This window comes from Heptranchias perlo, chromosome 1 (assembly GCF_035084215.1).
Source record: "Heptranchias perlo isolate sHepPer1 chromosome 1, sHepPer1.hap1, whole genome shotgun sequence".
Classification (NCBI taxonomy): domain Eukaryota; kingdom Metazoa; phylum Chordata; class Chondrichthyes; order Hexanchiformes; family Hexanchidae; genus Heptranchias; species Heptranchias perlo.
This window is the reverse complement of record NC_090325.1, coordinates 195,486,510-195,499,926: the sequence shown is the minus strand read 5'-3', so window position 1 is coordinate 195,499,926 and position 13,417 is coordinate 195,486,510. Positions and strand designations below refer to the sequence as shown.

The following is a 13,417-nucleotide window of genomic DNA, read 5'->3' as shown; positions in this document are numbered from 1 at the left end:
TTTCCTAGATATGAACTTTATTTCCAAAACACAATTAATTTATTTTTCTATAAAGTGTACTATCTCATTTTATTCCAATTTGGCGTAACAGCCAATAAATTACATAAATCATACAGCCAATAGATGTAGAAATAAATCTTTGCTTGTAGAATTGTCTGCGAATAATAAATCGGCATTAAGAATTACGTTTAAATATCTGTAATTCCAAACTGTTCAAATGTTGTGCAGTTATTAACTTTACAACACATATTTCCAGGCATTGTTGAATTTGAGGGACAGAACACAGGTTTTGAACAATGTAAAGGCACACTAAATCCAACATGAGTGATAGACTGGTACAAATCAGGATGATGACCAGCTCAGTCACTTTCCAGGACATGGCCTCAATTCATAAAGGCCTCTGAACTTTGGTGTGCCTACAGATCCAATCTGAAGGCACAATGCCCTCAGACCAACAATACAAAGGTTGGCAATATAGATGCCCCCAACACTTCGCTCCTACAACACACTGCTCTCATATTTAATAGGAACAGTGGTTTATCCAAATCAATAAAATAACTGATAAAGGGCAGCTATTACGATTTAATCAGTTCTCTTGACGTAAGCATTGTGCAGAACATCGATATGACCTGATTCTTGGTCTGACATTTATCCACCTCCTTAAGGGCTGCTTTTAAACTCCAAGTTGGTCAGCAACCTCTCACAACAATGCGTTCTCTGGGTATTTCTCTAAAAAATACAACATGTTGTAACACTCGGTTGAGTTTAGATTTCCGCAATGCTGCAAGTTACACAAGCACAAGTGCAGACTAGTGTTTGTAAGCTAGTCTTCATCCCGACAGCGAGTCTCTGCTTAGTGTACCTGGGGAAATGCTTCCAAATTTTTTTTTCCAGAAAACCAACTTTGCTTTGTTAAAACTTTAATACTTTAAAATTAAAAGTTTCCGTCCTACCCGGTGAGAAAACTTCTGTAACGGGTAGAAGATACAATAAACAGATATTTCAAAACCCCTTTCCAAAAAAAAAAAAACAAATATTGTTAACTCTGCTTCTACATTATGCATTTTGTGGTAATAGAAGCTTTGACCCTTTTCGCATTCTACTTCCCTATTCTGCCTGTGTGCAATTGTAATACAATTAGTTCAGTTCATCTTCGTCATCTTCATCATCTTGGTCAGCAGACTCCATGTCGTCTTCGTCTTCAACCTGTATAAAACAATAGATATCGTTTGTCATCATAATGTCATATCTATTGAAGGTGTAAAGTAAGATTTTATTTTATGGTAAACACACTGCTCATGGAACCCAACAACTCAACTGCCAATTAGCTCAATATAATTCTCAAAAATATTTACCTGAATCAAACGATAGGATTGATCTTTATTTACTGCCTAAACTTCACATTCCTAAACCCAAGCAACAAAGTGTTTTTTTTAAAACCAACATCACACTTACAATAATGCCTAAGTTACTACTGGCTCAATTTTCATTCGTACATCAAGTGTACAGCACAGAAACAAGCCATTCGGCTCAACTGGTTTATGCCGGTGTTTATGCTCCACACAAGTCTCCTCCCATACTATCAGCATATCCTTCTATTCCTTTCTCCCTCATGTGTTTATCCAGCTTCCTCATAAATGTATCTATGCTGTTTGCCTCAACTACTCCTTGTGGTAGTGAGTTCCACATTCTCATCAATCTCTGGGTAAAGAAGTTTCTCCTGAATTCCCTATTGGATTTATTAGTGACTATCTTATATTGATGGCCCCGAGTTCTGGACTCCCCCACAATTGAAAACATCTTCTCTACATCTACCCTATCAAACCTCTTCATAAATGTTTTAACCTTTTAAAATTCTGCTCAACTGCAATGAATATGAATCACACTGCAGAAGGGGCAGTTCACGCTAATTCATTCCTGAATGTGAATAATTTAAACAACTTTATTTCCAATTGGCTTAGTGTAAATATGACTTCAAGCATCTGCCACCAAATGATAAATACACACCGAAATAAGTTCATAGTTAAATTTGACGAGAGTTTCTGGTGTTTACACTGCATTTGCCTGAACACGTTCATCTGGTTGACTAGTCTAATTAGAGCAATTTTGGATTTTCTGCTGTAACTGAAGGACCAGATAAAACATGCACAGTCTGTACTACACCCATATTAACTAGCTTAGCAAAAGGCCATTTCAATCATTAAAATAAGGATGCTGTCACATCATACATACTGGTTCTCCAAGTTCTTTGAGCTTGTTCTTCAATCCAAAGATTTTCTGGTCCTGGTCTGCGAGAAGTACCAGCAGATCATCCTGTTCCTTCTTTGATTCCATCACCTCTTTTTGGAGTTTACTCTTGTCTGTCTGCAGAATGGCAACTGTGCTGTTTGTTGAGGCAAGCTGCTGATTCAGGGAACTTTTGTCCTCTGTCAAGACCTTTACCTGGCCCTGTGCATACAAACAACACAGATTAATCTCAGATAAAACTGCAATGTTAGTACTCGCTTAGCCCTCAAACCCTTGCAACAGTTCTTGTACTGACCACAATTAGAAGATGAAGGCTCTTTTCATCAGATTAAGAGACAGTCTGACAAGAGGTGTTCAAAATTACAAAGGGTTTAGTTGGGGTAAATGGCAAAAATCTATTTACACTGGTCTTTGTGTCAGTGACAAGAGGGCATAAATTTAAGTTCACCAAAAGGGGTGGAAGTTATATTACAGCTTATATAAAGCTCTGGTTAAACCCCATTTAGAGTACTGCATTCAGTTCTGGGCACCGCACCTCGGGTAGGATGTATTGGCCTTGGAGGGGGTGCAGCAGAGATTCACCAGAATGATACCGGGGCTAAAAGGGTTAAATTATGAGGACAGGTTGCCGAGACTAGGCTTGTATTCCCTCGAGTATAGACGATTAAGGGGTGATCTAATTGAGTTGTTTAAGATGATTAAAAGATTTGATAGGGTAGATAGAGAGAAACTATTTCCTCTGGTGGGAGAGTTGAACAAGGGGGCATAACTTTAAAATTAGAGCCAGGCCGTTCAGGAGTGATGTCAGGAAGCACTTCTTCACACAAAGGGTAGTGGAAATCTGGAACTCTCTCCCCTAAAAAGCATTTGAGGCTGGGGGTCAATTGAAAATTTCACAGCTGAGATCTATAAGATTTTTGTTAGGCAAAGATAGGGTTACAGAACCAAGGCGGGTAGATGGAGTTAAGATACAGATCATCCATGATCTAAACGAATGGCGGATCAGGCTCGAGGGGCTGAATGGTCTACCATTTCTATATCCCTAAGAGAAATGACGGGAAAATTTTTATTTGAAACAAGGGATTGTTAGGATACAGAAAGCCCTACCAGAAACCGAGGCAGAAGCAGAACCAGAGCTTTTAACAGAGAATTGGATATTTCAAAAATATAAAAAATTAAGACAGTATGGAGAAAGGGATCAAGATAATAGCTCTTTTAGAAAGCTGATGCTGGCCATCTGGGCTGAATGGCTTCCTTCTGTGTTGTAAAATTCTTTCACTAGCCTAGGATCTACGTCAAGTTCATTGCAAAACATTGGTAACTGTGAAATTGCATCTCTTGTTACGTAATGGTTTTATTGATATACTTAAGCTGCTTTGATTCTAAATCTCATCTTAAATATTGCACGGTGCTAAAAACGGGAATTCTAATAAGGTGGCACTTGTTAACACAAATTAATACTATTCAGAAGGTTTTCGTAGAGTTTTAAATCAGTGAAAGGATGAAGTGTACAATAGACAAGTCACCACACCAACAACTTGCATTTATATAGCGCCTTTAACGTAGTAAAACGTCCCAAGGCGTTTCACAGGAGCATTAGCAAACAAAATTTGATACCGTGTCACATAAAGAAATATTAGGACTGGAAAGAGGCAGGTTTTAAGGAGCGTCTTAAAGGAGGAGAGAGCGGTAGAGAGGTAGGGAGGTTCAGAGAGGGAATTCCAGAACTTAGGGCCTAGACCGCTGAAGGCACGGCCGCCAATGGTGAAGTGATTAAAATCGGGGATGCGCAAGAGGCCAGAAATGGAGGAGCGCAGAGATCACGGAGCGTTGTGGGAGGTTATAGAGATAGGGAGGGGCGAGGCCACGGACGGATTTGAAAACAAGGATGAGAATTTTTAAAACAAACCACAAGGTAGATCCAACATCACATCTGGCTGCAAATATAGAACATACATTACAAGATTCAGGTTTTGGAAAAATTAAACCATAAAAATTTACAATTCAAGCACCACTCACACAATATACACATGTTGCAGTTTGAAAGTTGTACAGTTCAGTAGATAGCTAGAAGTAGTCAGAATGGACTTTTATAACCAACCTTTAACTTTTGATTTTCATCTTCCAGTGCCGACAGTCTGCTTTCCAGCTGTGTGATCCTTGTTAATGCAGAAGCACTGTCATTATCTCCCGATGCTGCCTCAGCTTTGGTTGCAGACTTTAAACAAGGGTGTTCAAGTGTAAGTGAACATGTTTAAATAATTGCAAATTCATTCACAAAAAGAATGCTGTAGCCATTACCCTCCTTTACAGGCTTGTAACATTGAAAATAAACTTTTCAGTGAAAGTTTGAAGTTTTTTCAATGATATGTTACTTTCTACTTTTTTTGCACTGGTCATCACAACCGCTTTTGAATGGAAGGCATTATTCACAGTTGTGAGCCCAGTGCTTGTAGCTTTGCTCTTTTATCAACCAAATTGTTCAGTGGAGGTCAGAAAATGCTAAATCTTCCTAAGCCCAATGAGAGGGACAACTACTTTGAGCAGAAATTGATGCAAATTACAGAGTTAGCTGGAACCACTGAAACCGCTTTATAATGGCTATACCAGTTACGATGCGTGCTTGGGGCTTCTATGCTCAGAGAGAGGCAGTTAAGAGAATTTTAGATTACCTACTGTAGATAGGCTTCTTTAGTCCTTATACCAATGAATGACATTCGCCAGAGAGGCACACGAGGACATTCTCTACGTTTTTGAGTGACACCGTACTGGAACGCATTGGTCAATGCTGATGCACTCCTGTTTTGAGCAGCAGAAATGGGGGCGGGAGCAGTGTTTAGAAACTAAAATGAATTTTTAAAAAATGAAGAAAAAACCTGAGATAGGTAATCTAACATTCGTCTTCATTCAGTAAACCTCCATATACAAAGCATAGAATCATAGAAAGTTACGGCACAGAAGGAGGCTATTCGCCCCATCGTGTCCGTGCCAGCCGCAAAAGAGCCATCCAGTTTAATCCCGCTTTCCTGCGCTTGGTCCGTAGCCATGTAGGTTACAACACTTCAAGTGCTCATACAGGTACAAACAATAGTGCCTCGGGCAGGATTCGAACCTTCGTAGAAAAACGCCATTAGCTTTCATGTCTAACGCCTGAACACTGAGCCATTGCAGCTGCAAGCAATCATCTGGTACAGAAAACAGAGGTGCCTATTTTTATGCCAAAGCAGCACCAGAGCATTGGGAGTGGTCACATAACAATGATGTCCCTGAACTAGGGCAGAGGGAAAGGTCAGCTTGGGATCCTACTCCTGACTGCTATATAGCAACTCCTGTTGGAAAGTGCAAATGTGGATATAAGGCGAGGACAGGATCAGGCTTAGTTGTGATGTCCTCCAGAGTTAAATAGCCCCAACACCCACTGTCTGGACTCAAGTGCAGAATGGGCATTTGTGAGAGGTTTTTGGTACTCAAGAAAGAGGCAGCGCTTTCATAAGAGCAGGGGAGAAAAATTGTGTGGGGTGTGATTGTGAGGGGGGGGAAAAGAGTGTTGCTGAAATGGAGTTTTTGAAGCAGACTGTTTCAGAAGGACAGCCTGACCTAAAACTCGATGAGATGATACCTCTAACTGAGCAAAAAACCTTCCATAGAAAGTCTTCTGTAAGTGTCCCTTACCAGATCCTCTAGCTCTTGTTTCTTGGCCTGAAGCTGGCCAATCTCTGCAGCCTGTGTCTGCACTCGAGTCCTCAAGGTTTCCAACTCCTTTAAGAAAGTGAATACAATTAGTCACACTGTTGACATTAATGGCATTTTAACAAAATTGCAGATGGCCATAATTGCAAGAAGTTGCTGTATTAAATTCAGTTTTTAAAAAATGGGATTAGTTTGCTCTAAACCAAAGTGTAACCCAGTGTTGTCACCAGGTTTATTTACATAGTGAGTAGTACCAATACTCAGTAGTGGGGGCAGGGAGGAAATCACACTGAAATCAATACTCCTCATAATGTTGCAGCAATGTTACTATGTTGATAACTTAGACTTTTCCCTGGTATATGAAAGCTTTGTGTGATGCTCTTAATTTGCTGGCTCAAATTGATCCCAAATCCACTATTCCTGGCAGACCTGTGACCTGTCCAATGGTTCAAAATACTCTCCAGAAACAATCCAAGTTAGGGGTCTATTACCCTTGGTTTTTAGTTCGCAATTCAAGTTTGGAAGGGCAAAATCTAGATTACACAGCTGAATGGTGTAGTTATTTTTACAGTTCAAGTGGACAAACATTTACCTGGACCATGCCCCTTTACAGTAATCACTCCATCCCCAGAATACATAGGGTTGATTTTTCCATCATCCCTCGCAGGGTGCCAGACTTGCCCAGTGAGCTGCTGGTGGGCTGTGCCATATGAAGACCTCAGGTTTCCCACATTGACATTGACTGGGCACAACCCCTGCCCCCCTCCGCCCCACCGACAGGGCCATGTGCTGAGAACTTGGGGGAGTAAGGAACTGAAAGGGGAGCACCCACTGAGGAAAGCCCCAGAAATCCCAGGCTTTCCGCCCCTTCTCCTCTCAGCAACATTTGGGAACTGAACATTCCCCAAGTGCTGCAATGAGGAAAAATGGGCCCATATATCTTTAAGAGAGACCATGGAGATTTTCATGTGATGGTTATATATTTTCAGAATGCATTATCTAAAATATGATTTCTAATTTTTCAGAAAATCCACATGTTACCACCATCCTGTGCAAATACTTAGTGCATTTGTTTGGCCTAAGTTTTTAAAAAGTCTTCCTCATCAGGTAGCACACTACCACATCAGGTGGCATGGTGCACCATTGCACTCTACCTTGGAGCACTAAGGGGTGGGTTTAGATCTGTGATCTCCGCCCACTGAACTTCTGAGTTCCCAATATCATTTATGAAGTTCAGAAAGTGCCAAGCCAAGGGTCTCCCCCTAAGAGAATGAGGGAAAAGTATAAATGAAAGTCACCAATAGACTGCTCTTGTACTTCTCTCATTGACCAGCTCAGAATGATATTGGCTGAAACCTGAGAGCAGGCCACCTGTCTGCTCCACATGGTTGATGTTACAGCCCGAGTTACAAGAGGACAGGAATATTGAAAGAATTTCAAAAAGCAGAGTTTGCACCAATGCAGAAAAAAAAATGTCCTATGCACAACTCCTGCGATTAGCTCGCATTGAGAAAATTAATAGACAAAAATTAACTCGTTAATCGCAGCAATTAACTGCAATTAATTGACAGCCCTAGTGCTCTTATATTTTATAGGGAACGTAATAATAGTTCCTTATTGATAATATGCACATAATATTTGACGGATTCTCCAAAGGGCGTACTAATGATCTTTGTGTAACAAAGGCCTGTATTAATGAATGCACACAGTGCTTTATTTGAAAATAACCTTAATTACTGCTGTTTAAATATACTAGAGTACAGTGATCAAAAACTTAATCCTAGTGCCTTGCTCTCAATAGTTTTCAACTCCACATACACCAAATCTGCACATTTATAAATAAAATACATCAGAAAGAAAAAATTTTTAAAAACCACCTTGCGCAGTTCCGTTGTCTGTTCACCAGCATTATCCAGGCAAACTTCTCCATCTCTGCTTCCCGTTGTCTGATTAGTCCTCTATATAAAACAGACACACCACAGATTTCTTTCAGTTGTTTTTCCACTTTGCACTTTCTACCCAATAAATAGAGCTGTAGTGCGATGTTAATAGGTGGAGACTGACCAAATTCAAACAATAATCGGATTCAACTGAACTGCACTTTGTGTAATGAAGCTAAAATTCACAAAGTCTAGAAACAAATCTTCACCCCACAAAACGTCAACCAGATGTGCAAAAATGATACTCAGAGTGGAAGCAACAATCACCTGGTCAGGCTAAATGGTCCACACAATGAGGAGACTATATACAGTGGAATATCTCAATATGGAAGCAAAGGCAACAGTACAGAACTCAAGTAAGTGGAACAGTGGATTACAAACCTTTAATCCTCCACAACCAAGGTTTCAAATCAGCCCAGACCGACATAAAATGAGTCTGAACAGCTATAACTGAATTCCAATTTACCACGAGTCCATAGCACTCCCATAAATTGTCAACAGAACGGCGATCCCAACGAATGGCTGGTGCCAGATCGATGCGATAGAAGTGTTCTGTTGGCTATAGTGAAACCCTGCATTGAACAAGTAGGGCTGTCCTAAAACCAGTCCCGAGCAGATGTAAACATGCACGTCAAAACTATCCATAATTCAGCACTAAAATAGCAGCGTTACTCAGAAGAATGGACTGTGTGAGAAGTCACAATGTTCATGTTGGTGGCCCTGGGTGCTCTTCTGAGATAGGGTTATGGCAGGCAGCTCGGGCGGAGTGAAAGGGTTTCGTTTGCACGAGGCTTGTGATTATACCTGAGGTCCCTGATTTGACATGGAGTACAAGAAAAAAAAAGGCCGATTCCCAGCAGTTTCATTCCTCATCTCCATAATCGGGGGAACGAGGAGAAATTACCCAGGGATCCCTTTCCTGTTTTCTATTCAGTGACACATATTCAAACAGGATTGGGTTGACTGATTTCCCGCACTCTCTCATCACCGTCAAGTTTGCCCGTTGACTGTCTCCAGTCAAGGTACCAGAGGGCTAGCTGCACTGTGACACTGAACTCCAACAGCACACAGCAGCCGCCTTCAGGAAAGGAGAAAACTAGAAAAATAAAGGCAAGATTGTTAATTGTATGATTTATATCATTGGGTGTTAATTTTATTCAGGTGGTGGGTATCAATTAGGGACCCTCTTGTATCCTTTTTATAGCAGAGCTTATCTAGGGTGTGGTGGTGCATGTGTAAAGGGAATCTCTGTGAATAAAGGCTAGGAAACAACTGAAGACCAGGCTCTAGTATTCTATCCTTCACCACCGGGCTATCCGGTTATAACAAAAATTACATTATTTTATTGGGCTCCAGTTCTTGAATTTTTCTGGGACAGCTAATTTGTAAAAAGAATAGGATCAAGATTATCAGGAAAGACTGAACAGGCTGGGGCTCGTTTCTCTAGAAAAAAGACTGAGCGGTGACCTGAAATTTAAAATTATGAAGGGATTCGATAGGGGTAGACACAGAGAAGATGTTTCCACTTGGGGGGGGGGGGGGGGGGGGGTGCAGTTCTAAAATAGGGGTCATGAATATAAGATAGTCACTAATAAATCCAATAGGTAATTCAGGAGAAACTTCTTCACCCAGAGAGTGGCGAGAATGTGGAACTCGCTACCACAAGGAGCAATTGAGGAGTTGAGGCGAATAGCACAGATGCATTTAAGGGGAAGCTGGATAAGTACATGAGGGAGAAAGGAATAGAAGGATATACTGATACGGTAGGATGAAGTAAAAGTGGGAGGAGGCTCTTGTGGAGCATAAACACCAGCATGGATCTGTTGGGCTGAATGGCCTGTTTCTGTGCTGTAAAATTCTAAGACTGAAAATACCACCGAACTGTTGCCATATGCTCAGTTTAAAGCCTGCAAGTAACCACTACTTCTGTAAGGAAGTTCTGCGCTGCAGGTCAGTTCATAATCCACAGCCCATATCAGAGGCCAACGAAGAGTGCTATATTTAACGCATAGAGTAATGTTGAACAGTTTGTACCAGTTTATCAATCACCGAATCCTTTTCAGCCAGCTGTCCTTCTAATACTTCATGTTGCTTCTTCATTTCTTCGATCTCTTCTCGTAACCTTCCAATTTCTTCCACGTCAGCTTTAGGCTGGATACCATTGATCTGCGCTGCCTCATTGTGAATGTGATGTTGGCTGTCAAGGGGTTTACCTAAGGAACAGAAAGATGTTTTGACTTTCTGAACTTGCATTAATCAAAGCAAGATCTGCAAAGCCATTCTGCAATACACCTTGTCCGTGCATCATGTTGACAGTGAGATGTACAAGAACAAAATGTAATTTTGTAATTGACGACAGGAGTGAAACGTTGCAATGCCTCAACACCAAGGATGTGAAACCGTCCAACTACTCTTTGCAGCACACAGAATGGCCAGATTTTGTGACATTTAGGATTTTGAGAAGAATCTCAGCTGCAACGTGTCTGCCAGCGCTAGATTTCTTTTTGCCACTGCGCAATTTGAAAGTGGGTTATTAATAAAAAAAAGATGCTCAAGAGAAAAGATTCTGGCTCAAAACGGAAAAAAACATCACTCCTGAAAGAAAAACATATTCCCACTGAATGGTCACATGATCATAAAACAACATTTTCTTTGGAGGGAAGGGGTGGAAGTTAGACTGGCTTGTTGCTTTAAAATGGTGAGAAGCAGTGTCAACAATGAATATTTACTTTGTTTTGTGTGGTTTCAAGTTTAAATGCAATAGCTTTCTGTAAAATTATTTACACAATGCTAAAAATGGTTTTCAAAAAGTGCCCTCAACTATTGGCAACAGCTGCAAAAATTAAAGGACTCATTGGAATCTCTATAATATTATTGATATTCCTGTCAAAAATCGTACTTTACATTTGCTGCTTGGCATTTAAGTTTGCTGCACCTGCTTAGAATTCTATTAAATCCAGCAGCACATTCAGAGATTATTTTTTTTTTAAAAAGTTGCATTGTATAAAGCAGTGTTATTTTTAGTGCTTTACAAATAATATCTGAAGAATTTGTAGACACGAAGGTGAGTGAGAGGAAAACCAGGTTATACCGTAATTGTCCACAACCATTCCAGAAAATTTGCACTTTTCACAACTCTGCACCTTGGATATTAAAAACAGAGCAAAAAGTTAGATGGGATAATTCAACACTGCATATGTGATTACCTTGTATTTTGAGAAGATTGTACTGGTCCCTTAGCTGTTGAATTTGTGAAGCCTGTTGTGTTATAGTTGTTTGACTCTGCTCATTCTGATTGGTCATGGCAGTTACTTGTTTCTTCAGTTCATTCAACTGCATATCCTGTATTTCAAAGAAAATGATGGCCAAATTTTCAAGTGTATTGAAAAAAAAACTTCAAACACCAACCTGATTTTACTTTACCACCACACTGCCCAGGGAACTATTTTTTTTAGGTCCATATACAATATATTTCAGTGTCTACTTTAAGCATGTAGCCTTAGACCATCTTCATATAAATGTATTCCAATTATTATACCAAAAACAAGTTTAGAGGAGCATTTCTTTGGAAATGGACTCCCAAAAGCTAAAATTCACTATTAAGAGTTAGGAAGTAAACCTCTGCATAATAATGTCACTCTTGTAATACATAAGCTAATCTTCGAGCAACAGGTTTACTATTTTGCCTTCAGTACAGCAAGTGCAAAGCAATCTCACACAATCAAATATTGTATTTTATAATCCTGACCACGCTTTATGGAGATGCAAGACTTGCAAAATAGCAGTCACAAATTTAGCCACTTTGCTAAAGGTGCTGCAGACTCTCACTTGAGGTCTGGACAGCACATGCACATATATTAGAGCAACAAATCACCCAGTCACACATGAATTACTCTCTCAATTCCCCACGTTTGAAGGGGAGCAAGGAGGGAGGGAGGGAAGAATGAGGAGTTGGTTGCCACATAGGTAACTCTAGTGCCTCCTGGGAGTCAGCTCAAAGAAAGCTTTGCCAGAACCCTTACAGCAGATAAGAGTCTGCTTCCTTGAAACATTTTTTTAAAAACTTAAGAAACTAGGTCTGAAACTGCTGCCGCATTATGATGTTAAATCTCCAAATGCGAAATGTCAAGTAGTATTGAATTTAATTATCAAAAGGTTCAATTGCTGGAAGTGCCGTCAAAATGGGCTTTGTACCACCAGATACAGAATTATTTCAAAACGGAAAAATCATAAACTGAACACCGATGCAGCCAAATTGTTTATGCTTGATATGAATTACAGTGGAAATTGGGAGAATCCATGTAAAGATATTGATTCCACAGAAAGACTTGTTATTACAGATCGTTGTCTGCCTGCAACTGAATAACAGCTCAAGGGTTAATGTACTCGATTTAGTAATAACTCACTGCTTGTGTTCAGGGTAACTAAGCAAATGTTTGGGGAGTTTTGTTAGCTTGTAATTCTATTACACCTGTTGCTATTTTAGCAATCCTGTAGTTACTAAAATTTTACAGTTTATATCTTCAGCCTCCAAGACTACTGCAACGTTAAGCTTTATTTTGTCTATAATCATTTATTCCCCTTTCAAATAATTCTGTAACCAGCAACATATAACCCAATGTCTGAGTAAATTCAGTACTTATCAGCACGTTACACCAGGTGAACTATTTTAGGTCCAATACAGTGTCAGAGTCCTTGTTCAGTCTTCCAGCACTGGCTAGCTCAGATCATTCCACTTCCTTTGAGCACTGAATAGATTTCTCAGGTAATAACATGGCAGCTGAGTTGCAAATGGGCTACACAATAGGCTGAAATAACTCTGATATCTCACAAGCAGTTACTTTATCCTGACACAGGTTGATCAGGTCCTACAGTAAAACTGCATGGGAGATTATACTTTACTTGTGGCCTTTTAAGAGCTGCCGAAAGGCACAATATCTTCACACTGTTTTCTAACCTTTAGATGGTCTTCAACTATGTCATTTGAAATCTGTGTAAAGTTATCTTTACCTGTTCACGGATAAGTTCCTTGTATTGATTGACGATACTGTCATGTTGTTCCAAAGACTTCTTCACTTCCTCTTCCTTCTTCTCATCCTCACTGGATTTTTGGATAGCCTTTGTAATAAGAACTAGATTGGAAACAAAAATGGAAACAGAAAATTTCTCAGCTTCTACAAAGAAAAAAATCCCAAATTGCACGTATAGAGCACCTTTCACACACTTAGAATGTCACAGAGACTTCACATCCAATTAGTTACTTTTGAAGTGCAGTCACTGTAGTTTTGTAGTCAAACAGCAAGGTCAGAAATAACCAGTTATTCTGTTTCAGTAGTATTGGTCGAGAGGTGAATGTGGAAGAACTTCTTGCTCTGAAAAACATGCTATACAAATTTTTACGTCCACCTGAACAGGCAGACAGGGCCTTATTTTAATACCACATCCAAAAGGCAGCACCTCTGAAAATGCAGCACTCAAGACTTCACTGAAATGCGTGCCTAAGCTATGTGCTCAAGTCCATAGTGGGGCTAGAACTAGAA

The 13,417-nt window shown here is 40.0% G+C and overlaps 1 protein-coding gene across 4 annotated transcripts in view; it reads right to left on the bottom strand.

The window, feature by feature from the left end:
* uso1 (USO1 vesicle transport factor) overlaps positions 1 to 13,417 on the bottom strand; it is an 85,491-nt gene continuing 72,074 nt past the window's right edge. For all 4 annotated transcript variants that reach the window (XM_067994578.1, XM_067994595.1, XM_067994589.1 and 1 more), the window contains 8 exons: positions 12,888 to 13,009; positions 11,084 to 11,219; positions 9,912 to 10,090; positions 7,815 to 7,895; positions 5,920 to 6,006; positions 4,349 to 4,465; positions 2,233 to 2,448; positions 1 to 1,206 (listed from right to left, as the gene is read on the bottom strand). In XM_067994578.1, the coding sequence (XP_067850679.1) occupies positions 1,138 to 1,206; positions 2,233 to 2,448; positions 4,349 to 4,465; positions 5,920 to 6,006; positions 7,815 to 7,895; positions 9,912 to 10,090; positions 11,084 to 11,219; positions 12,888 to 13,009 (1,007 nt within the window). In that variant the 3' untranslated portion in view covers positions 1 to 1,137. The remainder of the gene's footprint in view (positions 1,207 to 2,232; positions 2,449 to 4,348; positions 4,466 to 5,919; positions 6,007 to 7,814; positions 7,896 to 9,911; positions 10,091 to 11,083; positions 11,220 to 12,887; positions 13,010 to 13,417) is intronic.